General features: G+C 61.9%; 1 protein-coding gene across 1 annotated transcript; it reads right to left on the bottom strand.

Moving 5' to 3' along the window:
- Positions 1 to 5,780: 5,780 nt before the first annotated feature.
- Positions 5,781 to 13,469, bottom strand: FSCN2 (fascin actin-bundling protein 2, retinal). Its single transcript, XM_038371884.2, has 5 exons — positions 11,826 to 13,469; positions 7,735 to 7,891; positions 7,245 to 7,366; positions 6,749 to 6,916; positions 5,781 to 6,671 (listed from the first exon to the last, which is right to left on the bottom strand). Exons 1-5 carry the CDS (start codon positions 12,646 to 12,648, stop codon positions 6,466 to 6,468), a joined length of 1,476 nt encoding a protein of 491 aa, XP_038227812.1. The 5' UTR covers positions 12,649 to 13,469; the 3' UTR covers positions 5,781 to 6,465.
- Between the last annotated feature and the right edge of the window lie 14,136 nt (positions 13,470 to 27,605).

Genomic DNA, 27,605 nt, shown 5'->3' with positions numbered 1-27,605 from the left:
TGCTGGTGCCAGTCTCCGTTCCTTTCCGTCACAGCCGCCTCCTTCTCCCTCGGCTCCCTGCTGCGCTCGCTCACTCCGAAGCGCCTTGCCCGCACAGTGCTGGCAGCCGGGGCCAGTGGGCAGTTCCCCAGCACGCGGGCTGAGCAGCGCACCCTCTCCTGGCCGCGAGCACTGATTGCGTTGACTCTCCGCGAGCAGCCTTTGCACCCGGACCCGGCACCCGAAGGAAGCTGCGGGAGGGGAGAAAAGCTAAGACCTGGGTTCGAATCCTTTGCTGGCTTACACCATGTCCCCAGCCTGCCATGCAGCGTGGTACCCTTTGGCACTCCCAGAGCAGGGATGCGGAGGGCCCATGCTGGCAGGGCAGGGATGCTTGAGGCTGCTCAGCGAGCAATGGAGTGATTGCTCTGCACCTGCCAGATGAATCCTGGCCCTGCCAGGGCTTGGCTCCCTCCCCTGAGCGCCAGATCCTCTCGGAGAACAAAGCGAGCCTGGCAGGAGTGAGGTGTTACCCACTTCACTGCCACTGGCTGGCTCTGTCTGACCCAGTGTCCCAGGGCTTCCCGACCCTGCGGCTTTGGTGTGGGCAAGGGAGGCACCATTGAAAGGGCTAACTGGGCCCAGGGTGTTCCTGGTTCGAGGGGGTGGGAGCTGCAGATGGCCTGTCCCTGCCGAGGGCTGGCTGGTGCCCGGCTCAGACAGCGGGTCTGTGGGAACCTCCCATGCCCCTTGGCTAAGAGGAGTAGTGCTGGAGCCTGCTGCCCTGGCCCCAGAGTCCCAATGACCTCAAACGAACACTCCCCCGATGCGCGCGCACACTTTCCTCCTGCACCTCACCTCTGGGCACAGTGCCTGGCCCTAGTGCCCCTCCCGTGGCTCATGCCCCTTTCTGTTGGCAGCGTGGGAGCTTTGTTCTGCAGTGACCTTGCCTCAGTGGACAGCCTCAGCACGGTGCCAGGCAGGGCCGGCCCTGGGCAGAGGAGAGCCAGTGGCAGGAGGCAGCAGCCCATGGCCATGCTGGTTGCTGCTGGCACCACGCCCTGGCACTGTGGCCGTGTCACTGGCAGGGGGCAGCAGGCTGGGGTTTGGAAAGGTTAATGGTGGGCAGGCAGTGCTGGGTTCTGTCTGATGAGATTATTCACCCCGCTGCCTTCGCTCCCTCCTGCCCTAGCGCTGATCCTCTTCCGTTTCTGCTGCACTTGCTACAGAGTCAGAGCTGACAGATCTGGGTCTCTGGGTCTTTGCAGTCCCCTGCAGGGCTAACCTAATTGGATCTCTGCCAACTGCCAGGCAGGGACGAGCGAGCCCAGAGACGAGTTCTGCTGAGATGCCGAAGCGGCGCTTGGCTGGTACATGCTGTATGCGGGGCGTGCCGCGTGCTTACAGATGGGCCGGGCCAGCTGCAGGAGCGGGCAGAGCACACTGTTCCACCCCGCTGGTCCCTGCCAGGGAGAAGCTCCTTGCTCAGCTCCATGCGCTGCTGCCCTGCAGCGGGAGGGGGCTGAGCAGCCCAGGTACTCCCGGGTTCTGACGTGAGGCTGCACTGCGGAGCGCCGTTCATGGACTGGTCGCAAGCCTGGGAGCCGAGAGTCAATCTGGGTTTGTGCATCCTCACCAATAGCAGAGCTAGGAATAGAACCCAGGCGTCCGGGCGCCTGGCCTGTGCACACACCTGTCTCCACCTGCTCAATTACAACCACCCAAAGGAAGAAATTAATTCTTGTTCCCCTGCTGGGAACTGGGCACCTGCAGCCTTGGCCGTGACCACCTGCCCTGGGCACCGGCTCTGCCCTGCCAGGGGATTTTATTTGCATACAGAGGTCTGGGTGCAAACCCCCGGTCTCCCCTCCCTGCCATGAGGACCCCCCACCTGACGTGCCAGCCAGGGCCCACAGAATCACAAGCCAGGCCCCTGGCTTGGCAGCTGATTGGATGCTTTGGCCAGCAGTGGAATTAGCAGCCCCAGTCAATGGAGTGTGAGCACGTCCAAGCAATGCCAGCCCGGAGCCAGGCAGGTGCACGGCAGCTGGGTTGGCAGCAGGGGGAGTTCTGGCAGTGTGTGACTCGGCCGCTCCTCCCCAGAGTGATTTCCCTGCCGCGAGCACCGACTTGCCCTGCCTTTGAGCCTCCAGCACTCATGCTCCCCACAGGCTGGCCGTCTGCTGTCTGATCCTTGTTGCCGGTCCGGCTGACCCACTGCAGCCCTCTTGCCCTGGTACTGAGAGACACGTCCCTGCGGTCTCAGCTGCCTTAAGGGCTGCGGGTGCCCCGCAGGGCCTGGGATGTAGCTGCGTCCCCCTTCCCGCTGCTGTCTGATCCCACCCTCGTGTACTCGGCCCTCTGCAGAGCTGAGCACCCGTCCCCTCTGCTGGAGCTGGGAGCATCCAGCCAGGTGCAGACAGAGCCCCTGTAGGATTCCCACACGGCCCTCAAGGTGTGCTGGGCAGGGTCTGCCTAGGGCAGGGGCCCGCCCGGGGGTCACATGCTCCTGCCCAGCATGATCTTGTGTTTCAGTTGCGCTTCCCTCTGCTCTGCCGGGGGCTGGGAGATGCCAGCTGAGGCCTGGCCCAACACGAGGAGTCCTCGGACAGGCCCTTTGAGCCCCCTCCCCCTGCGGTGCTCCCAGGGCCAGGCGCAGGGGGCTGCCGGCTCACCTGGCTCTAGGCCCCAGCCCTGGCTACTGCGGCCCGGGCATCTAAGCAGCCCAGCCTGCCCCAGCCCTCGGTGGCCTGTCCCGGGGGGTTAGCCCTGGCAGGTGCGCCCCCCCCCCCCATCGCTGCCCCCTAGGTCTGACGTTCTGGCCTTTTGCTGTCACGGCTGCTCCTGGGTGGGAGCCATGCAGGGCTTCACCCCTCCAGGCTGGGAACTCCCAGGGGTCCGAACCTGTCTGGACCGCTGTTGATTTTCTAGCCGGACGCTTGGGGTGTGACAGGCAGCACAGCCGTGGGCCAGGCTGCAATGAGCTGCCGGGTGATGGGTGCCCCGGGGCCCATGCCATGCTGGTGCCGTGGGCCCTTGCCAGCTGCCAGCCTGGAGGTGCTTGCGGAAGCAGCCTCCCTACGGTGAGAGGCCCCCAGTGCAGGGCTGTGCCAGGACTAGTTCCTGCAGCCTGGGGGGGCCTTGCCCAGCTGTTCCTCCCCTTCCACCCACCCCATTGGACCCTCAGCTGGTGTCGGGCGCTGCGGGGTTAATGGGGCGGGCCTAGCAGCTGCAGTGCCCTCGTTCCCCTCTAGAGGGCGGCCCAGCTACGCCCTCCGGCACCCAGCCCCCCCCCCCGTGTGCTGGATCGTTAACCCCTGCAGTGCCGCAGCGCCAGCTGGGGGCTGAGGTGGCTGCTGCAGTGAACCCAGCAGGGCTGCTCTGAGCATCTTGCCAGGGGCGGGGACAGATCCAGATTCTCCCGCTCCCCAGGCACGGCCCCTGCCCACTGAGCTACAGGAGAATCTCCCTTGGCTGGCAGCCGTGCAGGGGCTAGGACACAGAGCTGAGCAGTTCCCATCCCCTGGCCCAGGGGCAGCTGATGTGTCCCTCTGCCCTTTGTGGACTGCCTGAGCCCTGCTCCCCATCCATGGGGAGCAACCCCAGGGCTGTCTTTCGGGGGACACGAGCCTGCCAGGGCCCAAGGCCTCTCGCTCCCCCGAAGAGGGATACATATGAGGCTCTGCCCAGCTGCTGCAGACACAGGGAGGAAGAGCGCCAGTGGCCTGCTGCGGCGTCCTTGTTCTTCCTCGGTGTCCACACCAAGCAACCGCCTCTGGGGTGGGGTGGGAGCAGCAGCCAAGTAGCACAACGGCAGGGCTGGGGAATAGCCCTGCTCCTCCTGCTCCCTGCAGTCTCCAGTACCCCCAGCAGGGAAACGAGTGCTCAGAGATGGGGACCCTCCCGCTGCGCGGGGCTCCCTCACGCTACGGGCCGGTGGGGCAGATGGTGCAGGCTGGGGCAGGAAACAAGGGCTAGGGGTTGGAGGGCTGGGAGTCAGAACTCCTCTGGTCTGTTCTGGCCTGACCCAGCCCTCCCAACTCCACCCCCAGCTCTGCCAGTGCCCCTCAAGCCCGACCCACAGCCCTGGCCAGGTCCTGGGCCACGGCTGCTCGCTGGGTCCCACCCAACTCATTTCACTTGTGACCTTTGGGACCTGGCTGGGTAGGCAAATGCACTAACCGCGGGGCACTATGGGCCCTGCTCTGTATTCCCCACCCCCGAATCCTGCACTCCCCACACATCCCCTGCCCCCATCCTGGCTCAGAGTGTGAAGCTGGCTCTGGCCACCCGGGGGGGAGGGGGAGCTTTGTTTGTGGAAAGAGAGCCTGGAGGGGGTCTCCTTCCACAAACAAAGTCCCCCCCCTCAGCCATTTCCCTCTGACCCGCTCACTTCCGCCTGCTGTTCCCACACATCCCTTATCCCAGCCAGCTGCCAGGATGGGGGGGGGAGGGGGCACCAGCTGGGCCTCCAGTGCACTGGATCTGCTGCTCCCCAGCTGCCCCCATAACCTCTGCCCTGGTGACAGCTCAGGGCCCCCAGCCCCCTGACGAAGGTTGGGAGCAGCCAGGGGTGCAGGGTGTCTGGGGGGAGCCTGGGGTTGGGCTAGCAGGGGGCATTGGGTGAGCTGGGGGAGGAGACCCCTGGGGAGGGGGGAGCTGGGGGAGGAGAGCCCAGGGGAGGGGCTAGCAGGGGCACTGGGGGGAGCTGGGGAGGGAGCTCCCATGGCAGGGCTAGCAGGGAGCACTGGGGGAGCTGGGGGAGGAGAGCCAGGGGAGGGGCTAGCGGGGGGCACTGGGGGAGCTGGGGAGGGAGAACCCAGGGTGGGGTTAGCCGGGGGGGTGCTTGCTTGGCCTGCTGGGGGAGCTGCTCCAGTTGACATATCTCCCCAGGTCTTTGCTTAGCAGGTGAGATGCTGAGTTCCTCGCCCGTACCCCAGAGGGGCAGCGCCCCCTGCCATCCCTGCACTGCCCCCCTCACCTGGGCTTGCCCCACACAGGGACCCCAAGAGCCCTGTTCTGACCAGACCCCATTCCCTGGTGCCAGCTGAGCGAGGGGGTGGGCTGGGGAACAGCCCCGGTGGCACCCGGATGAACCCGCGCTGCCCTCTGCACCCAGGGCCCAGACAGGGCAGTGTGGGCCCTGCATTTCCAGCTCCCCGGCACCAGCAGCTGCGGATCCGAGTGGGTCCCAGGGCAGGAGATGCCCTGGCTGGGAGGGGTCAGGTCAGGATCCCTCCTGCCTGACCCTGCAGGAAGCCTGGAGCCCGTAGCCTTCCCCAGCATGCCCATGGCACCGCATGGGACACCATAGCCCAGCGCCCGGGCCACACGCTGCCAGGGGCCTCCCCGTGCCACCCTGGCCGGAGCCTGCTCTTGCTGACACCAGGGTACAGCCAGCGGGGTGCCACGTGCAGCCTGGGTTGCAGCCACCTCTGGGCTGGAGCGACCATGCCAGTTCCTGAGCCCTGGGCCGAGAGTGCGGGCATCTCTGGCAGCGGGTGGGGTGGGCTCGCCCGAGGCAGCAGGATCTGCCTGGTATGGCCAGCTCCCAGCGGCTGCATAGCTGGGATTCCTCGGGCAGGGTTCACTCTGCCCACATGCCCAGGGGCCGCTCCAAGCCTGGGCTCCACTCCCACCCCGCAGCCCCCACCCCCGACCCCCTCCAGCCCCTTTCCCCCCCAGCCCTCATTCCGCCCTGCAGCGCTTCCCCCTCCCGCACCCGCTCCAGCTCCTTCCCCCCAGTCTCCTTCCTCTGCAGCCCTGATTCCCCGCCCCCACTCTCCAGGCATGGCTGGCAAATGTGCTCTAGGGAAGCAGAACCTGCTGCTGAGGGCCTGGGGGGAGCAGGGCAGGGAGGGGCCCAGCAGGGACCCCCGGGCCCAGGGGCTGAGCAAGTGGCAGGCAGCTCCATTGCCTGCCCCCCATCCCTCCCCAGAGCCCAGCCCGGGCAATGCCTTGGGTGGCCTGGTGCCAGTCTGCCCAGATGTGGTTCTGTGGCTCACAGCACTGGCCATGGGGCGGCTCGGTGGCACTCAGGCCAAGGGCATGGGCGGGGCCCCCTTGTCCCAGGATGGTGTCAGCCGGCCCGGTGCCGGGGGCCCTCCGAGGTGCTGCTGGTGAAGGAAGACGAGTGACCCTCCCCGGCGTGCAACTCAAGCGGATTTTAATGAGCTCAGCGAGGAGGAGCGGAGGGTGGGGGTGCAGCCATGTGGGGGTGGGGGGGGCACAGACGGCACTAAAACCGGACATCTACCGTGTCTATCTTTTGCACGCCCACAAGCCCCTACCAGCCAGCCCACCCCAACACGGCTGCCCAGCGGGAGTGGGGGGGGACACGCCCTCCCTTGTGCTCCTGTCCCTGCCCCGCAGCAGGTGAGAGTCCAGCAGGGGTCACTGTGCTGACGCCTCCTGCCCCCCACGTGCCGAGCCGGCTTAGCTAGCGCGGGCCCTAGGGGTCTATGCGCTATGGGCGGGGGGCCGGGCTCAGTACTCCCAGAGCGTGGCGCGGTGCAGGGAATCGGCGTCGGCGCGCAGGGTGCCGGCCAGGTCCCCGCGCAGATATTTGCCGTTCTTCCCCCGGATGGCCACGCGGCCGCGCTCCCGGAACTCGAAGACGAAATCCTCGGACACCTCGCCATCGCTGCAGATGGCACCGCTGCTGGTGACATGCCAGAACTTGCCGCCGGGGCCTGGGGAGAGAGCGGAGGGGGCGGGTGAGGGCAGGGCCCCCCGGGCCATGCCCGCCCCCCCCCGGCCCGGCACTCACCCCGGATGTGGTAGGCCCCGTCGCTGAAGAGCAGCTGGAAGACGTCGTAGGTGGCCCGGTTGGCGTCCAGCAGGTTGGAGCCGCGGTGGCAGCTGACGAAGCCGTGGTCGCCCCGCAGCACCAGGATGGGCCGGTTAATCAGCTTGACGACGAACTCCTCGTCTTCCCCTGGGGAGCGCGGCAGGGCTGTGGGCAGTGGCTCCTGGGGCAGCCCTGCCCAGCGGGGCCACAGCCACCCCCCCCTTCTGCTGGGCACCAGGCAGCCTCTGCTCTCCACAGTAGCCCTGCCCCGTGACCGCCCGGGGGACGTCACCCTCCATTGGGGGAGCAGCGCCTGGGGCTCGCTGGCACAGGGTGGGCGTCGCAGCTGCAAACCCCTTCTCACCCACCACCCCCCAGCAACGCTGCCCTTGGCCTGGCCCTTCAGGCGCTGAGCTCCAGGCTCGGGGGATGCGGCAGGGCCTCCTGCTGCCCTCCCGGCTGAGGCGGGACTTACCAACGGAGTCGCTAACTGCGGCCAGCTGCCCGTTCTTCTTGGCGCAGATGTACTTGCCATTGCTGGCCTTGAGGGCCACCCGCCGGCCACGCCACTCGATGTCGAACATGGTGTTGGCGGCACTGTGGGTGCGAGCAAGACAGGCCGAATCAGAGACAGGCTATGGAAGGGGAAGCTTGGGCAGGGCAGGGGGCACCAAGCAGGTACCCACCAGGAGGTGCCAGCACCTGCCCCCAGCACAGTGCTCCAGCAGCCAGAGACCCCAGTGAGTTTTACAGCCTGATCCCAGCTCCCCGATGCGTGCTCTGCCACTCAGCCCCCTAGGGCTGGCCCCGGGCCTAATTCTCCCTTTGTCCTGCTGGTGCCCCTGCCCCCGGTGCCCTCGCTCCTTGCTGTGGCTCCAAGAACTGGGGCTCTGGTGCTGGCCAGCTGAGCGCTGCAGTTGGGCCAAGTGTGCCTGGGGAGCGAGCGGGATGGGGCGCATACTCACACGCTGGTGGCAGTGACCTGGATGCCCCCGTGGGACACCAGGGTCCAGAAGCTGCCCACATTGGAGTGGAAGATGCACTTCTTGGTCTCTCTGTCAATTTGCATCTGGAAGGTCTCATGGGTCATCTCCTCATCCTGGTTGGCCGAGACGTTGACACCTGCAGGGAATGAGGAGGCTGCAGGGCGTGGGGTGAGGCTGGGGGTCAGGACTGAGGGGCACCGGCAGAGCTGGGGGGAGGCAGAGCCCAGGGCTGGGCTAGCAGGGGCTGCGGGTCAGGATTAATAGAGGACAAGGATGTAGCTTTTTGGCCAATCCCATGCTCCTATGGAGGCATAGCCCCGTCTCCCCCGGGTCTCGCTGGGGTTGGGTAGCTGCTCAGGCCGGAGGAGCACTGGGGAGCCCCTCAGCACCCCTGCATGGCACTTGCCAGGAGCCAGGGTTGCCAGCCCCTGCTGTCAGGGCACGCACCCGGGTCAGCAGCATGGCTGACCGCTCAAGTCTCAGAGCCCTAATTCCCTTTGTCACAACCCCGGACACACCCCACTCACCCCTCCCTGGGCAAGCAGCTGATCTATGGGCACTCCCCGCCCAGCAAATCCTCCCAAACAATCGGCGCTAATTGGGCTCATTAACCTGATTGCTGTTGTTTCCATCTACTTAGCGATTCAGAAACACAAACTCCCTATTTATAACTCAGTCCTCAGCATCACCTGCACATAAGCCGCTTGGGCCATGTGCAGCCGCACTGTTAGCCTGCTGCCTCCTGGCTGCATGGGGCAGCCCCACCGCCCCAAACCCGGGTGCTCCATGGGGTGCCCATCAGCCCCCCCCCCGTCTGTGCCTGAGAGAGCCACCAGCTCAGCCTGCAGCCAGGGGGTTGTGGGCCCTGGCCTCAGGAGGCGTTTGTGGTTTATAAGGTGCGTTGGGGCAGGGGGCACAGGGCGCGCTGGGGTTGGTTTATAGAGGCCAGCCCAGGGTGAGACAATGGCTGGCTTCTGCACCCCAGGAGATTGCTGGGTCTCCCCTCACCAGTGTCCTGAATTTGGTGGTCTCCCTCCAGCGCCAGCTTTTCGTCCCACGCACAACGTCACCGCCAGGCCGCAGTGCGGCTCGCAGGAGGGGTTCAGGGAGACCTATGCTCTCTCACATACACCCCCCATGTGTGCACACCCCCAGACCCCCATGTGTGCACATGCACACAGACACATACCCCCACACACAGACCCATGGTCACACACGCACAGACACACACCCCACGTGTGCACACCCCCACATCCCTCATGCTCAACCCCCCGCGTACACATGCACACAGACCCCCCCACATGCCACGCATACACACACCCCCACACACTCATGTGCAGACACATGCTGACCCTGACACACCCCCTCAGATCCATGCTCTCTCACACACAGAGACTCACGTGTACACACACCCACGCCACCTGTGCACGCACACCCAGACTCCTGCTCTCACACACCCCCGTTGCAGCACTTCCCTCTCCCCCCCGCGGCGTGCAGGCTGGGTTGGGGGGCCGTTTTACTATGGCAACGGAGCAGTGAGCAAAGCGGAGGGAGTGTCGCCCGCTGCCACCTGTTCCCTATCGGGCCCATGTGGCCCAGCCTGACTCACCGGGCGGGGGGAGGAGGAGGCTCTGTGCAAAGGGAGGCAGGCACTGGGCAGCCCCTGTGTCTCCCTCCCTGGCAGGGAGGGTGGGGCTGGAGAGGCAGCCCCCCCAATTGGGCATGGTCCCCCCATGACCCCCTGGCAGCGCTGTTGCCATGGGGTGGGCAAGCCCAGCGGCTGCAGGCCGACACAGCCCGGAAGGGGGGCTGTGAGCATGGGTGGAGCAGGGAGCTACTTCACCCTTATTTCTCCCAGCCTCTCCTAGGCTGGGACCCTGTGGGGGCTGTGGGGGATCAGGCCTTGGCTCAGAGACCAGGGGGCCTGCCCCATGCTGCCCCCGCCCCAAAAGCTCCCTTGAAATCCGCCAGGGATGGGCTTGAGCCCTGGCTGTCACGGGGAAGCCAGCCCATGTCCCGGACACACTTGCTCTGACCCCCCTTCCCTCCCCGCAAACAGCGGGAACCCCAGCACCATCCTTTACCTCCACGGGCCATGGAGCCCCAAGGGAAGTCCCTGTTCTCCCCACACCCCCCGACAGGGGAAGTGGGGGTGACACTCAGCTCCACAGCACCCTGGTTGCAGGTCTGGGGCATGTTCTCCAGGTCCACAACACACGAGCTTCACCCCAACACGCAGCTGGGCCCAGGAGACACCGGTCCCTCCTGGGATGGACGCTGTCTGCCATTGGCACTGGTTAAAGCTGTGTGTGGAAATCTGCTCTCTGACGGGCTTTTCTCACTCGCATGCAGAGTCTGCTTTGTTATCGTAGGGTTGCACACTAGCACTGGGCTGTGCATGCTGGTTTGTTATTGTAGGGTTGCTTTAGCACTGGACTGTGCACACTGGTTTGTTATTATAGAGTTGCTGGTGGAGCAGTTTACAATTTGCTGGCTTTCTGACGTCCAGAAGCCATCTCCTCAACTGAGCTGCATGGGCTGGGCCACCAGATACAGCCGAGAGCCATGGCCAGCCCTGCCCTGTCTCACCTCACCTCCTTTCCAGCTCTCCTGAGAGAGAGACCCAGGACCCGGCTGGGTTTGGCCAAGCACCCATCTGCAGGAGTTTGGGCAGGACAGAGGCGACAGGCCTGCGGTGGCCTCCAGCCGGCACTAACATGGGCAAGCGTAGCCCACGTTCACACGGGGCAGCCGGCAACCCAGGGCTGGGCACCGCTCACTCCAGCTCCTGGAGGGGAAAGAACCAGCTTGGGGGGCCTCCTTTGTATTCTCTTACCCAGAATGCCTTTTGGCTTGCCAGGGCTGAGCTCTGGAGAGCACCGGCAGGGGCTCTGCATCGCCTGTGCATGCAGGGAGCTGCTCTGCAGAGAGAAAAGTCTCCCACTTTGCTAAAGACGCTGCCCCTGGAATGCCTGTAGCTGGTCCCAGGCACTGGCTGGCAGACCCTGGGAGTAACAACAGCAGCTGCACCCGTGAGGATTGCAGGCATGGGGCTGCCTTGCATGGAAAGTGATTGCCAGCAGGACCCTCGTCTGTTCCCCTGGAAACCACAGACTGCACCTGGCCAAGTGACATGGGCCTGGCTCTGGTGCTGGAGAAAGACTATGAGCTGAGGTGGGCTCCGGGACAGGCAGGATGCTGAGTAAGATGAGTCACCGATCTGGTAAGGCCTGGCTAAAATTCACATGCCTGGGGCCTCTCCGTGGGATGTGCCATGGACAGAGGGATTAGTGAGAGGGTGTGATGGATACCAGGCAAAAGCACCCGCTGAGATGATCCCGCGTGGGAGGAGAGAACGCCACGTTCCCCGGGATTGATGGTCTCCAGGTGCAGCAGGGAGCTAGGTCACTTCTTGGTGGCCCAGGGATGTGGTTTATTGAAGAACTTACTGGTGCGGCGCGGGTGCCAGCCAGAGGGGCTGCTCATGACCAAGGAAACGGCAGGGAGAGCCCCTCTGAGCAAACACGGCGCGGGCGCCAGTGCCCCTATTCACCCGCCCCCCCGGGCAGAAAGCAGCCAAGGAGCGCAGCTGGAGAAAGGGTGAGTGTCAGCCCCCTCCAGCCAGCCCCACAGCAGGGCTAACTGGGAATCTGACCCCGGGGGGGCTGGGCCTGAGCGTGGGCTGCCAGTGTGAGTGCGGCGCGCCCCCACCCCAGACAGGGAGGGAGCCTGGGAAGGGGTGGGGAGTGCACTTGAAATGCCACCGTGAAAGAGAGGGGGGTGGGGAAAGGGAGGAGTCAGGAGAGCCTTGACCAGGCGGCCCCAGAGCTGCATGAGCCCAGAGGCCCAGGTCCCCGGCGGGTCCCTCCAAGCCGGCTTGGCTGAAGAGTCATTGCAGCAGGCAGGGCGGCACCCAGGAAGCAGGATCCCCCAGTTCTAAGTGCTCAGGTGTATGAGGCCAGGGCACCCTCCGCTCCCCACTTCTATGGATCATTGGCACAGACTCTGCTGGCATCTCTAGAGGGAGGCTGCCCATGGGCAGGGAAGGGAGCAAAGGGAGGGTCACTTACCTTGCCGGATGGAGACGTATCGGCCATTCGACGCCAGGAAACACACTTGCGGGTGGCTCTCCTCCAGATCAAAGAGTTCGTCCTTGCCCGGCTTGGAGCTCCTCCCGGCCTTCAGTGTGCCCGTGGGCCCCATGGGCGCCAGGTACTTCCCGTCGCAGTCCTTGAAAGCCAGCTTCCCTGCCTTGAACTCCAGGGTGTAGCCGGTGCGCGGGCCGGGCTCCGGCACCAGGGCGCCATCGTTGCGCAGGTAGCGGTTGTCGCAGGCCCGCAGGCAGTACCGCTGGCTCTGGAAGGTGAGGGTGATGAGCGCGTCCACGCCCCAGGGGATGTTGCTGTCGGTTGAGATCTCATCCTCCAGGGTGCTCAGGTGCGCGTACCGCCTCCGGCTGATGCTCAGCAGGTTGGCCTGCGGGTGGATGGCCAGGTGGACGGTCCACAGCTCGTCCTCAGTGACGGCCTGGGCAAAGCACGACAGCCTGTCTTCTGCACCCCCGAAGAAGCGCTTGTAGGGCTGAGACTGCAGCGCCCAGCGCCCATCCGACTGGGTGACAATAGCAAAGCGCCCGTCTCTGCCCGGCTTCTCAGCTTCACACGACACCTTCCCGTCCTTGTCAGCGGCCAGGTACCTGCCCAGGTGGCTTCTCAGGAAGACCACGGAGCTGTCGGCCTCGTCCTGCTCCAGGCTCCATATCTGCTTCCTCTTCAGGCTGGGTGCCGAGGCGTTGACCTTGTAGCCAAAGCTCTCGGCCGTCAGGTAGCGGTTCTGGCAGTTGATCAAGCCGAACTGGATCTTCAAGACCTGGTGGATCCCGTTGGTTGGCATCTTCTGCTGGGTCCCGGGGAGAGGGGCGCGAGTTGAGGTTCTCCCAGCCCTGCTGAGGACACCGGCGGGTGCCCGCGCACACTCGCGCCCACGCGCAGCCGGCCCCGGGCAGACCTGGACTAGAGCGAAGTGCCTCAGGCCAAGCCGCGCTGACGTGCCGCTGCCCCAGTTCCCGGTCCCTCTCCACCGGGCGCAGCCTCGCTTGCCTTCATCTAACCTGCAGCCCGGAACGCCAACCTCGTCTGGACGTCTGGCCCCGCAGCTGGCAGCGCCGGCTCCCCCTGCACGGCCGCTCTGGCTGACCTCTTCCGCTCCGACGCGCCGGGGGGTGCAGACCAGGGAAGGCGCGGGCGTAGGCACTGCAGCCTGGGTTAATGAGACCCAGCTAGGATTACAGAGCGCGCCTGGATGTCACCGGGCTCCGAGCCCTCGGTAGCCAATAGTGGGGCTTGCGCTGACACAAGCGAGGGGGTTGATGCGGGAGACAATGAGCCGTTGACGGAGCCTCTTCTCCGGGGTTCGGCTCCACTGGGCCAGCCTCGCAGGCTGTGCACTGTTCCACTGGGGCTGGGGCCGCGGCGGGTGTCTGCGTCCCTGACCCCCTCCACAGCTGGTGAGCTCTTCCCCTTGCAGCAGGTTCTGCCTCCTTCTTCTGTGCCGCAGAGTCTCGGGTGGCAAACTTGGGCCGTAACCCGATCTGCCCCTGCCAGGGCCGCGCAGCCTTCCCGTGGGCACCCGGCCAGAGTTACGGGCGTCTCTGATTCGGCAGGAGGTCACCTCCAGCCGCACGCTGGCCCAGCCGCTAAGCTCCTTAACAATTAGCCCGGCCTCTTGATTAGTTTAAACCGTTTATCCCTCTTTGGGCCTCTGGCCTCCATCTGTCCTGCAACCCCTGCTGCTCCAAATCCTCCCCCGGCCCAGGCGGCCCCCAGGAAGGATCCCGGTGCTGCCGTGGCCGAGTCATGAGCGCAGGGGAACAATCCCACAAATAGCTCCACCTGGCTCAGTGCAGCTAGTACCCTGGGGGACAGTCACCCCAGCACGGGGGCCAGGGGAGCAGGGGCAAGGGGGCTCACAGGCAGCATGCTGGAGAGGAGTTGGCAATGGGACATAGGGCTGCAAAAGGCCAGGGCTGGCGGGGCTGCCATCCTGGGGCAGGGGGGGAGGGCCTGTCTCTGTGGCCCTGGGGCAGAACCAGCTGGGCCATTGCCCCCATCTGGCAGCTGGGCGGAGCCTAAACAGCCGGGGCGGGGGGCGTGGTGTGGGGGCGGGAATTGGAGGAAGAGTGGCAAAGTGGCCCACGGCCAGAGATGAAGAAAGAAACTGGGGGGAGAGAAGGGGTGGGGGGGGGCTGGGGGGGGCAGGCGGCAGGGTCTGAATGGGGAGGAGGGTGGCCCATGGGGGCATGGGATGAAGCCAAGCCAGAGGGTCTGCGCTCCGGCCAGGCCTGGCTGTCCCCAGCCCTGTGGGTCGCTCCCCCGGGCTCTGTGGATGCGAGTCCTGGCTGGCGCAATCTGTGGGGTTTGGACGGGCTGGGGCTGCTCACCCCTCTGTGCAGGGTCAGGTGCTGACCCCGAGCTAGGGCAGGGTGTCTCGGCAGGGAAGTGCTGGCAGCCCCCATGGTTTGGGGGCACTGGGAGATGGTCTGGTTGCGTGTGGGGCGGCTCGGCCTGACCATGGGCATGCTGAGTGCTCGAGGGATAAGCCCTTGTCCACTGATTCAGGGAGAGGTCCAATGGGATCAGGGGGTGGCTCTGGCCAGCAATGGGGGCCAAAGCCATGGGTGTAAGGGCACCTGGGACAGAGCCTGCAGCCAGCAGAGTTTGGGGGTGCCAGGGGGTCCCATAGGCTCCTCCCCAGTGGGGTACAATCCCCATGGAGGGGGGCACTGTTACTACTGCAGGGGTCCTGCAGTCCAGGGGTCCTTAACCTGACCCCTCATATGTCTTGGGGTGTCCTGTGTATCGGGTGACATGTGGTCCCCCAGCTCCTCGGCTCCCCCTTGGCTTCCCCCCAGCCCCTTGCCTCGCCCAGCTCCCCGAGGCGCCCACAGCGAGGGAAGGAGATTGAGAGAAATCAGACACATCAGGAGCCAAACGTTGCCAACCCGCCCGTGGTTTCCTGTCACCCTCTCGCCTCCCTCTCGTGTTGCCTCCGGCGGGGCGGGGGACACAAAGCACTGCCCAGGGCTCCAGCACACACCTCCTGTCTCCTCCATGAAGGCCTGTCGTGTCAAGCCCTGCCCCCTCTTGCCCTGGCCCTGCGGGGGAGAAGAATGCAGGAGCGGGCAACAGCCCCCTGCCCACATTTTCACCGCCAGGCCTGCACCTCACCTGCTCACTGTTTCCCAAGTCCCAGCAGGCGGTGGTTGAGAGCCTCTAGGTACTGGGGCTGCTGTCCGTTCAGTCCTACCCCGCAGCCCCCTGCCCTCCCACAGGTGGTGTGGGCATCTCCTGAGCAGGGACTGCCAATCATGCCAAGCTGTGACATGTCCAGCCATCCAGTGGGGGGTTCGCTGAGACCCGGCAAACTCATCTCACTGGTGACCTAAGTTGAGCTGAGCCTGCTAGGATGAGAACGGCTAATATATGAACCCCTTGTGTGCCCACAAGGCTCCCGTCCCTTGGCCTGGGGGGTTTGGCAGAGAAGGGGCCATGAAAGGGAGTGGGAATAAATGCAGGGAGGTGACAGACTGCGGGGGGGGGGGGGGGGGCTGAGGTCCACATGGCAGGAAACCTCCTCCCAATCCGGAAGCTGACAATGCCCATATGACCCTGGTAACCCCTCATTCAGTCGTTAGTCCGGTGCAGGATCAGCCCAGCCCTGCTGGGCAGAGGGCAGTGCCCTTTGTCTCCGCTGGCTCCAGCTCCCCAGCCAGGGCAGCCCGGTGGCTCCCTGCTGGGAGAGACGGTGCCCGGTGTGCGGGAGCCTTGTCCTGCACTGGCCCCGGGCCTTGGGGGTTGGACCTGACCTGCAAAGGGCTCCGAACACGCTGGGCTCCTGCCTTTGGGTCGCTTCTTTCTGATGGTCAAAGAGGCCTGAAAAATGTGTGTGTCTTGGGGGAGGTCCCCTAGAAATATCAGGGCCACCCTCGAGGCCCGTCTCTGCTCCGGCTGGGGCCTGTCAGCCGGCTGGCTCGCAGGGTGTGTGCTGGGCGTGCTCATGCTTTGCTGGGGGTCTTTCACTTTCCAAACTATAAAGGAGTGACACAAAACGCTAAGAGATGGGGCCAGCCGAACACAGCCGCCCAAGCCGTGTGCCCCCGCTCTCTGGCTCTCCAGAGGGTCTCCCATTGCAGCCAGGAGCTGAGCTAGGCAGAAAAGGAAGCGTCTTAATAACCAAAATCCTCTCCCAGTGGAAACCAGGGCCCAAGCCAGAGGGCTGCAGATCCCCCGTTGGGTCTGGGTCTTTAGGAGAGCGCTGGGCATGATGAGCCAATTCCACTCCCCTGAGCGCCAGACAGGGCAGCTGGGATTGTCCTGCTGGCGTAACACTGTGTGCCTTGGCCCGTCGTGGGTGGGGTGGAGAGGCAGAGTTTGGGGGCCACGTTCAGCGCAAAGGTTTGGAGTTCAGCTTTGCGTCCCAGGAGCACCCAAAGGTTTGGAAGCATGGCTTAGTGATTAAAGCTCTTGGCTCAGTGTAGTGGGCTTTGGGTTCTAGTCCTGCCTCCGTTGCTGACTTGCTGTGTGATTTTAGGCAAGTCTCTTCCCTGCTCGGTGCCTCAGTTTCCCCATCTATAAAATGGGGGTAAGGGTTCCAACCCACCTCAGGCTGGTGTCGCGAGGCTTAAATCAAATCCACCACTGCACTCAGGGAAGGGGTGATAAGAAACCATCTAAAGTGTCCAAACTCTCCCCTCCAGGCGGGTTTGCAGAACATGAGGTGCTCCTTCTTGGATTCCCTGCTTCTGTCCTGGCTGGACAGCGTGAATGCCATAGGGGCTAGCAGACAGGGCGCTGGGGTGTGGCTCAGAAAACCTGGTTCTATTGCCGGCTCTGCCACCAAGCTGCTGGGTGACCTTGGGCGAGTTGCTGTGCTGCTCTGTGCCTCAGTTTCCCCTCCTGCCCACCTCTGTTTCGATTTAAGCTCTTTGGGGCAGGGTCTGTCTATTACTATGAGTTTGTGCAGCTCCGAGCACAATGGGCCCTGATCCTGGCTGGGACCTCCAGTGCTTGGTGTAGTGCTGGGCACAAAGCTGCAGGTGCTGAAGGGGAAGAGGGAAGCTGTGCCACACCTGGCAGATAGAGATAGATAGAGATTAGGCCGCGGACCCACTTGGGCTGCCCTAACAACCGCTGCAGGCAGCAGGGAAGCTGAGAGACTCAGCCGCACTCCGCTGGGTTGCTCGGGATCAGCAATGGCGGGCTGGAGAGGCCGATTCCTTTGCCCTGGGCCCCGGTGAGCAGCTCCCTTGGTCTGGGTAAATGGTTTCACTCCCACAGGCCCAGGCTCTGATTGCTCGGGCAGCCGCTGGCTGACGGGCGACTCGGGTTGCAGCAGGACCAAGAGGCAGCCATTGTTCCTGAAACTAGGTCCAGGGGATTGGTTGCCTAATAATGTTTTCATGCTTGAGCTCTCGCTTTCTTTGGCGGTTCCGCTTACAGCCGCCTGCGGCCAGCTCCTCGCCTGCCTGAAGCCAGGTGCACGTTACCTGAGCCGCACGGCCACGGGTTAGTGTAACCGCTGCTCGTCATGCCCGCTGGAAGGGAGGCAGCGCTGTAATGTATACGCGGCAGGCAGGTTGTGTTTCCGGGCTGGGCTGGGGGCTGGCCAGCGCTGGATTGCTAGCATGTTTGGAGCTCAGTTGCGCCAGTATTTCACAGGGCCGACTGCTGCCCTCCAGCCCTGCTCCTCGGACACACCCACTACCCCACCCCAGTGCGCCCTGCAGCGGGTTACGAGCGGGAGGGAATAGCAGGGACCTGGGTTTCTGTTGGGCTTGGAAAGGCTAAAAGATCATGGGTCAAATTCAGCCCCTGGAGCCAGTGGGGTTGCTGGGCTGGAGCGGAGGGCAGAATCCGACCATAGGTAATCAGAGCCGCAGAAGAAACCAAGTTAGTGCTGTCCCTTGCAGTGGGAGCGCGGTGTGGGTGTGCATGGGTGTGAACACACACGCCTGGGCGGGCACTTCACCATGTCTGTCCACAGATGCCCACTCCCTTCCCCACCCACTGGGTACCTCTCAAGGATTGTTAGTGGGTGGAGACGTCTCTGCCACCTGCCCACTGGAAGAATGGCAAAAGGTGCATTTCTGACCCCCAATCTGGACAGGAATAGGAGTGGGATCAGCTTAAAAAGTCCCTCTTCCATGATTTATCCCATTTATAGCCAGCCTACAATGGAGGGATCCAAACTTCCCCTGCAGTGTCTGATCCAGGGTTCACTTCCTGTCCTAAACTGTTGTGTTGTGTGGCTGTTAAATCGTTGCTGGGTTCTACCTCAGAGGTGGCTGCATTCCTGTGGCAGGCAAAGCGATTCCTGAGCTAACTGTAAAGCACTTTTGGTCTCCTGCATATGTGAATTATTGAACCTCCCATGCCAGAGAGCCTGAGACAAACCACACCCCCAGCCCAACTCCAGAGGCAACAAGCTGAGAACTGAGCAACTCATCCCCTGTCACTGGTTTGGGGTGAGGGTTGTTCCCGGCGTGCACTGCTCTTCCCCTTAATCCTGTTGTGTTCCCCTTTGCCCTGGCCTGGTGCCTTCCTCAGAGCTGGGCGCAGGTCACTGGAGATGCAGCAAGAGTTGCAACCCCCCGCGGCTGCCTCAGCACGAGGTCACCCCTGGCACTGGCCTGTATGTGCCACAGGCTGCAGCAGGGGTGAGGCTGCCAGGACAGCGGCTCTTGGGCACCAGGCTGCGCTGTGTCAACCCAGGGACCCACCTGGTGGCTTCCACACGAAACTACAGTGCCCTGGCCCCAGGATCTGTGTGCGAGCAGAGCTCTCCCGGAGAGAGGGGAGATCAGCAGGGTGCAGATGGGGGCGCTGTCTGGGGAGCGCTGAGAACACCTCTAGTCCCGTTGACCCCCGGCTTTAGGGAGCCATCTGTACCCGTGCAAAGGCAGCGTGAAACCAGTGCAGAATCTTCCATTCACTTTGTGCAAGCAAGGCAAGGAGGCGTGGGGGCTCCCACCCATGCACGGAGCAGGCACAGCTGCTCTCGGCTAGCGAGATCTCCCCCAAGCACAGCCGGGGGGGGGGGCACAGGCAGAATCAGGCTCTGGGGAAATCCTCCTGGCAGACCCCACACTGGCTGGGCCAATGGGGATGGGCTGGCCAGAGATGACATAATGCACCAGGGGCTGGGTGGGTCCTTACTGGTGTGTGTGTTTTCCCGTGTTACCGGGGTAGGTGGATCTCGAAAATTACCAGCTCGCAGCCCCTGGTTCCTGCGATTGATGGCCAGCAGCCCCTGCGGTGCCAGAGGGTCTCTGCAAACAGGGCAGGGGCCAGTGTTCTCAGCTGGGGACATGGCTTGGTTCTGCGGGGTGCTGAGCACCTGCAGCTCTGTGGCAGCTCAGCCTCGCTCAGGGTGAGGCCTGGAGCTTCTCTCCTTTGGCTTCTGGGTCCCAAATAAACATCAACCCCAGAGGGGCTGGAGAGGGCCAGAAGCAAAGTATTAACCCTGCCTAGGTCAGGGCCACAGCCCCCCGTTCCCTGGGAAGTGGGTGGCTAACGCTTACCATAGCGGCTGGGCCAGGCTCTGGGACGGTTCAGACGTCATTTCTGTCTGCTCTTTCCCCACGCACACCCAGCCAGTGGGGACCTGACTCTGTACTGGGGCTGGGGGTGAATCAGGAGTGACTCCATCCCTGGCCTTAGCGAGGGCCCCCAACTGGCTCAGTGATTGGTGCCTGCTCACTCCCCAGGCCATCGGCACAGCCAGGCCGGCACAGAATGGGTCGGGGGCCAGCGGCAGAACTGCACCTCCCTGCACTGGGTCTCTAGCCCAGGCTATCGATCTATTGGCACAACACCGAGGTCAAGGGGTTTGCAGGGCCGGTAGCTACATCATGATGAATAAGGCATTTGGAAGGGGCCGCGTCATCGGAGGCGTTCCTGGCTGCACAGAGGACCTCGGAGGACCAAGCCTGCTGTTACAAGCTGATGCTTCTGCCAGGAAGACAGGCAGCAGGCTGATAGCCTGGCGGGACTCTGACAGCCCAGACAGGAAATCAGTGCATTTCCCTCCTACATGACGATCCATCCCTCCCTCTAGCCCCACGGCTGAGAGCACATGCCCTAGAGACGAGAGGGTGGAGATTTTAATGGGGAAGCCTTTAGCCTTCACAGCCCACTGTGCAAAGCAGACATGGGTCCCGTCCCTGGTGAAATGAGCCAGGCAACCTCACCTAGTGCCAAGGAAAGAGCCATGGGCATGAACACCCACTCCAGAGATTGCACCATCCACTGCCCGCAGTGTGAAAGCTAAAGCCAGGTGGAACTGTGTCCCCCAGCCAGGCACATGTATGGGGGTACAAAGGGCTCCAGGCCCAGCAGTAAGAAAAGGAGTACATGTGGCACCTTAGAGACTAACAAATTTATTTGAGCATAAGCTTTCGTGAGCTACAGCTCACTTCATCGGATGCATTAGCTCATGAAAGCTTATACTCTAATACATTTGTTAGTCTCTAAGGTGCCACAAGTACTCCTTTTCTTTTTGTGAATACAGACTAACACGGCTGCTACTCTGAAACAGGCCCAGCAGTGCAGACCAGGCCTTGCTGAACCCAGAACATGGGCTGCAACGTCAGTTCAGATGCTCCTTCCAACCATTTCAGTGCATCCGTCTGGCTTTCTTGTGAGCACCCAACACCTCCCGGGCTGGGGCGCGGAGACTGGCAGAGACGCCATGTGGGTGGGTATTGGGCTTTCTTCATCTTGCCAAAATTGGGGGGTAGGGGGTTCTTTCTAAACAAAGTTGACACCTGGCATCTGATCTTGGGGTCCAGGCTCTGGCCTGGCAATGTCTGAGTTTGCTCTAGGCCAGGGGAAGGTTCAGGTCAGTTCTTCCATCCCAAGGACTTAACCCCGTCTTGACCCAACAGCATTTACACCCAAAGCGACTGTCTCGCAGGCTACTTCCACTGTTTGTTAGTGACACCCAAGTTGTCCCAGGACAAGAGCCTGGGAGAGCGGCAGCCTGGCCTGGCTGAGACACAGGGAAATCATTTGGATGGCACTTTGTAAACATTCATCTTGCTGGAAAAAATCAGGGCCAGCCGTCGGATCTCTCAGCTGAAGACTCTTCTCGCTATCGCCCGAGAAAAACTTCCCTCCTGAGGGTGGGAACCAGCCGGGGCTCTTTCCAGGGGCCATCCCCAGGCCTTTGGAGAGTGCAGGCTGCGCCCCACCATGCCCTGCGTTCATGTCCTCCCCCTGCCCACGTCTCTCCCCGGCTCCTGGGGTCTGAGCAGGGGAGGGAGAGAGAGAGGAGTGGCTTGGCCTGCCCCGCCTAGCATAGTGGCCGTGGGGAAACAGGGAGACACAGAGCCCCTGTTCGTGGCAGGGTCTTTAAATCGCTGGCTGCTCTGCCCAGTGGAGCCAGGGCCCAGGGAGACTCACTGAGGAGAACGGCCAGTGAAACTGCCCCAGGGGGGCAGGGAGCGTGGCTGTGGGGCTGTCCCCAGCTCTTCCTTTCATGGCAGGATTTTTCCCTGCCTGGATGAGACCAAGTGACTTGCTGCTGTTCTGCATTTGCAGAGCTGAAATACGCTGTTCGACACCTGGCTGGGGCACTGGGGATCCCCCGCCCGGATCCGCTCCAGCCTTCCTTTCCAGCATACCGCCCAGCATCGGGCCGGACTTGTCCCTGGGCAGCGTCACTGTGGTGGGCAGCAGGCAATGGGCGCAGGCTCGTGACAATTCGACATACGATGCTGCTACAGTTAGGGGAGGCAGGGCCAGAGGGCCCCACTGAGTTGAGGCTCAGCACAAAGCCCCTGTGCATCGCCAAGCAAGGGTGCATTATGTCACATCCCGTTAGGCCACGGCAAATTGTTCAGCCAAGTGAGTGCAGAATCCAGTGGGGCAGAACAGCCCCTCTTGCCCAGAGTCCTGCCGCTGGCTACTGCAGAGGGAGGTGGAAAAACCCCATCAGAACATTTTGCCATGGCCTAATGGGATGCAGTGTAAGGCCCCCTTGCTCAGGTGACACACGGGGGGGTTGTGCCTGCGGTGGTTTGGCCGAGGATGTGGGGTCAGGGAGTTTCCTCCTGACCCCAGCTATAGGCCCTGAAGCTGCAGCTGACTCAAGGCTGCAATGTTATTTGCTCAGCATGTGTCTTTAAGGTGCCTTCTCTCCAGGCAGCCTGGCCCCTCCTCCCCAGCGAGGTAGCCCTGCTCTGAGTTGGGGGACGTGGTGATCCTCTGCAGAGGGGGGGTCCCGACAGAGCTGGCATGCTAGACTCCACTTTGCGCATCACAAGGGGGAGGCAGAGCCGTGTGAGGGCTCCACAATGCCTGCCGGGAGCCTGGGCTGGGCAGCAAACCCTCCAGCTGCTCCCCTGGGGAGGGACTGGAGATCAGCACCAAGGCAGCCCAGCCTGGCACACGGGCAGCATGGGGGTCTGGCTCACTCCCAGCAAGCCAAGGTCTGGGACTGGGGGAGCAATCACAGGGCTGCAGACGGAAGAGTGGCAGAGCTGGAGGCAGGCAAGCCTGGGAGAGTAGACTGTGCCTCTGTGCAGGGTGGGCGCTGGGCAGGAAGCGCCAGGTGGCACGGGAGGCTGGCTGAGCAGGGTCAGGGGACTTGGTGACACAGACACCGGGGGCTGCTCAGCTCCGATGTGCCCACCAAGGCCACTTTCAGCAGAGAGACTCCCCCAAATTGCTTGGGGCTGGCACCTGTCCATGGGGGGAGAGGGATGTCTTGAGAGGAACAAGAGTTGCTCCCTTCCTCCAAAGTGCCAACAGATCTATCCCCCGGGAGGGGCCAGGCATCTGCTCAGGGCTCTGCTCCCTGCTCTGCACCGCCACTGAGGCACACCCCCCACCTCGCCCCCTCCCAGCGCTACAGAAACTGGTGCTCACCGACAAGGATCATCTGCCCACAGGCTGTGCCCCAGGGGAGGTCACGGTGGGTGTGGCACAGTCTGGGGTAAAACAAGAAAGGACCAAATGGAAGAGACTCCCCCTTCCCCACACCCCAAATCTCTGACCACGTTCACCCCCGGATCTCCCCCCGCACATTTAAACCTTGCCACCTGCCAAATCGCCCCGGCCCTGTCCTGCCTCCCGCCTCGCTCCCCACATCTCCTTCACCCCTAGATTCCCCCGGACTCCCACCCACCCTCAGTGTCCCCCAGCCCCTGGTAGAGCGGAGGACATGGCCTGTGGGTGTGTCATGGTGACCTTCAGGGCCCCTGAGGCTATAGAAGGCCCTGTTGCTGGGGCGTTGGCACCGGGGCTGTTCCCTACAGCACTGCTGGAATGACACCTGCTTTAAAAATGCACCTATCTGCCCCCGATCTCTGCCCATCACCAGGTGGGGAGCGAAAGTCCAGCCCCAGAGCCAGCCGGGTGTGTTTGCTAGGTGTGGGTGGTTCCCAGCTCACGCAGGCCTGGCTCCCAGCCAGCAGCCTGAAATCACCAAATATAGACATGCCACAGGCTCCGTCCTGCCTCCTGGAGCCACCTGGGCAAGCTCCACCTGCTGCCCACACCCACGAGGTTTCGATGCAGGCGGCTCCCTCTGCACGTCACGCTGCCGGCGAGTGACACATTCGGGGGAGCCTGGCTGGGGCGGGGACTTCACCAGCTGTGCATGGCACGGCGGTTCCCTTTTACAGGGGGGTGGGGTGGGGCTGTTCCCATACCCTGCACTGGGGAGTCCTGCCCTTTATACCCCACACCATGGGGGGAAGTCAGGCTGTGTCTCTCATACCCCACACCAGAGGGGGCTGCCCTCATACCCCACACCAGAGGGGGGCCCTGCCCCTCAGACGCCACACCGGAGTTGGGAGTCAGGCCCTGCCCCTGATACCTTATACCGGGGGGTTGGGGCTCTGCCCCTATACCCCACACCATGGGGGGGTTGCCCCCATACCTCACACAATGGTAGGTTGGGGGGCCAGGGCTCCACCCTTCCTGCCATACCCTGGGGGAGGAGGGACAGGGTGACCCAGTTCTGCCCCTCGTGCTCCTGGTTCCGAATTCAGACTTGGCAGGTTCCCCCCAGGCAGCAGCCAGGCCAGTGCCCCTGGGCCTGTGGCTCAGCCTCACTCAAGCCCCTGCTCCTCCCCTGCCCCCCATGCAGACCCCCAGTGCTCTGCCCCACTACAGGCCCCTGGCACTGTGCGGAGCCAGGGCTGCCATGACCAGCGCTGAGCAGTACACACCGCCTGCTCCCTGCCGTGGTCCCTGCTCAGCCCTGGCAGGCAGCATTCGCGTCGCGGGCACTGTACAGATGCCAGGATTATTTCCCGTGCTGACCGAGGAGCCGCCTGGCCCTGGAGCTCCAGCTCAGCGGGGGCAGCGCCCGCCTGGCCACTGTTTGGGACCTGGGGGTTCACAAATCCTCACTGGCTCCAAGCCTTAAGTGAGCTGTGCAGTGGGACGGCAGAGCTGTTCACCCTCCTTTATCTCTGTGGGGTCGCTCACCAGCACTGTCCTGGGCACAATTACGGTACTGGGGCGTTCTCTGTTATTGAATGCTGGGCTGCTGGCATTGGTTCATTCTTTGTGGGGGTTGGAGGAACCAATGATGCTTTCATTTTCCAAATAAAAACCTCTAAAAAATTGCAAGAAAATCACCACAGTAGGTGCACTGTCGGGCCTACTGCCCCCGAAAGCAGTTCTTCTTTACCCTCAGGCAGCTTGAGCCTGCAAGTGGCCAGAAAGGAACAAATATGCAGGAAAAACACATGCCATCTGACATACCCCCAGCCACACCCTCCCTGTTCCCTACAGGCTGAACCAGGCTGTTTGCGTGACCACCTATAAGAAGTCACACATTGTTTTGTATTGTTGCTAAATTCCTGGCCACTTGTTTCTTTTTTAAATAACTATGGCAGGGAAAAGATCAGTTCCTGAAGGGAGCAGACACAAATGCAGTAGGAGAAACCTTGACATGGTCCTTTTAACGCAGCTTGGGATCGCTGGGTTTGACGCCTGGCAGAAATGACACACGCAGCCTTGAGCCGGACAGTGGGTTGTTGTGATACCCCTGCGGCAGCTTTGATGCCCATTTGCCCCCTGAGTACTCCAGCGGAAGGATGGGTACCACAGTCAGCCGAACTGGGGATGATGGAAAGGAAGGTAGGACTGGATCGAAAGGATGGGAAGGTGGTATCCAAGTTGATCTGGGTAAGGGGGCAGCAGGTCAGACTGGTTATCTGAGCATTTCTCTGTATGTCTACAAAGAGACATTCTGCTCACCTGGGAGCCAGTTCTGCCCCTCCCAGGATCTGATCTGGAGTTACTCAGATGCACTAACACTGACTACTTGGGGATTGGCAGGGCTGGCAATCTGTTTTCTAGTTTGGCCAAGAGGAAGAGAACCAGTTTCCTTGTCTGTGGGAGGGGACGAGTCAGCTGTTCGTACACCAGGGCTGGTTAGCTGTCTGTGCGTGGAGCATGTGGGGATGGGAAGGGCCCAGCAGTTTACCTGGCTGATGCTAGTGTTGCTTGTGTGCAACAGGGTTTTGCAGGCCATTCAGCCAGGACAGGAGAACAATTAGCAGCAGCAGTTGCCCCTCTCCCTTTTTATATCCAGGCATATACAGGCATAGCTGGTTTCCATCAGCACCTCTAGAGTATGGCTGTAAAAGCCTTTTAGTGCTGTGGCGATGAATAATGGCTGTTTCCTCTAACTAGGTGATTAACCCATTTCCCCCCAGGGCCCAGAGGTCTGAATGATGGAAGATTATGTGTTTTTCCCAGATGCACTTGAGGTGTCCTGGACTGTAACAGGAAAGGAAAACAGCCTCTCCTATTGTTAGAGGGAACCCAACAGGACAGCCCTCCAAACAGGAGCTGGTTATTCATCACACAATATCTAATATTAAAGATCTCAAACCCCCCATATTTTAAAGATCTCATCCAAATAGTAACTTCAAGCCCCACCCCAGATCCCTACATATCCCGTGCCAGGAACTTCTCTGAATTGATACTGTGTCAGCTTCTGGGTAGGCCATTACTCCACCTAATCCATCGGTGTATTATTTCACTTGTATACACTGGCTTGCTATAATGAATCTTACATTTCCTGCTTAAACGCTAATAACGGGTATTTGTTGATATAGCACAAACCTGTTTGTGCTCTGGGCTCTACAGACAAGCAAGACAAGGAGACATGGTCCTTTCTGCACACGGGGGTTGAGTCTCCATACTATCAAAGGTGAGATTACCCAAAACTGGGGACTGCCCCTCCGGAGCAGCCGTTTCATTCACTCTGACCAGAGGTGCCACGGATTGCAGTCTGCACGCTGCACGCTGCCATATACGGAATCAATTTAGCATTTTCATTCAACATCCCTGAAGGCAGAGCGGTGACAGCGGTAACTAGCCATCAGGGCTCCAGCTCTGCTACTGACCTGCTGACCTTTGACCTTGGACAAAACACTTCACCTTTCTCTGCCTCCATTTACCCAACTGTAAAGTGGGGATAAAGATACCTACTCATCCGGCCGATAGGCTAATAGGCAGAACAGCCCTGCAAAGAGTCACATCCGTGTAGCTATGAGTACCATGGCTTACTCTGGGAAGAGTCGTTAGAAACTGAGCTCCTGCACAGACACATCCAAGACACTTTGTACCCTGATGTGTTTGGGCACAAGGATGCTCTTTCTTGGGCCTGCTGTGTCACCCTTCACTCCAGAGGTGGCTGCATTTCACTGCTGCTTTTGGCATATTCAGTACAACATGGCTTATCAAATCCCATTTACGCAAAACTCCCTGTTCCATGTCCCCTGGTTTTTAATTACATTGACCATGTCCGCCATTATCCATATTTACTCAGTGTTCCCATAATCCCCTAGCGGAGGGCCTACTGCACTCAAAAGTAGGGCTGAGCACTGAAGCCTGAATAAACCTGAGTAACTTGGTATTTGCTTTTTCTTGCAACTCTGATGCACAAGAAGAGCTGACTGCATGGTATTTCGTCCCCAGCAATGGCTTCCTGAGGCACTCAGAGAGCCCATGAAAACAACCAGATACAAACACGAATTAGTTAATGTTTGTAAATCCCTTTGAAGATGGCAATCAATATTAAACACAAATGCAAACACTCGGCTATCCGCATCTAGAGATACCTGTCCCTACTGTAAAGTGCTTTGGAATCCATCCAAAGGAAAGGCGCGATAGGACTCTAATTGCAGTTGCAAGGCCTGATTGCAGGGCTGTGTGAGAATGTGGCCATGCAGCTCCCAAGCAGCTTTCCAGGGGGTGGCTCTGGGCGCAGAGTGGCAGGGGCCCTGTTCGAGTGAGATGGGGACCTGGGGGGTTAGAGGATGGTGCTGTTGCTGGGACGTGATGGCAGCACCATTAGGATGAAGGTGTGTGGCGGGGTCGTACCACAACTGGTTAGGAGCTGAGGCAGGACAGCAATGTGTGGTGGGTGGGACATGCCATGGCTGGAAAGGGGGGGGAGGGTCATTGGGTTGTGCTGGCAGTGCCACTGGGACACAGTGTCACCACCGGGCACCCAGTGCCCGGCACAGGGCAGTGAGACCTTTGGGGCACCCAGTGCCCGGCTTGGGACAGTGAGACCTTTGGGGGAAACAGTGCCTGCTATGGATGGTGGTGTCATTGCAGCACACATTGCATGGCCTGGGGGGGAGCCACTGGGGTGCACAATGCAGGATCTGGGGATACCATTGGGGCACAGGGTCTGGGGGTGCCATTTGGGTGCATGGTGCAGGGCCCAGGGGTGCCATTGGGGCACAGAGTGCAGGGCCCGAGGGTGTCATTTGGGCGCACAGCACAGGTCTGGGGGTGCCATTGGGGCACACAGCG

The sequence above is a fragment of the Dermochelys coriacea genome, chromosome 14, assembly GCF_009764565.3.
Source record: "Dermochelys coriacea isolate rDerCor1 chromosome 14, rDerCor1.pri.v4, whole genome shotgun sequence".
In the NCBI taxonomy this organism is placed as follows: Eukaryota; Metazoa; Chordata; order Testudines; family Dermochelyidae; genus Dermochelys; species Dermochelys coriacea.
This window is presented reverse-complemented; position numbering and strand designations above follow the sequence as displayed.

What these genes read in the sequence shown, in the direction of transcription:
- FSCN2 (XM_038371884.2), bottom strand. Translation starts at nt 12,648, where the DNA reads ATGCCAACCAACGGGATCCACCAGGTCTTGAAGATCCAGTTCGGCTTG. An exon ending in CAGGTCACTGCCACCAGCGT is followed by an intron (nt 7,367 to 7,734) that starts GTGAGTATGCGC and finishes TCGCACCCACAG; the next exon opens with TGCCGCCAACACCATGTTCG. An exon ending in CGCAGTTAGCGACTCCGTTG is followed by an intron (nt 6,917 to 7,244) that starts GTAAGTCCCGCC and finishes CGCGCTCCCCAG; the next exon opens with GGGAAGACGAGGAGTTCGTC.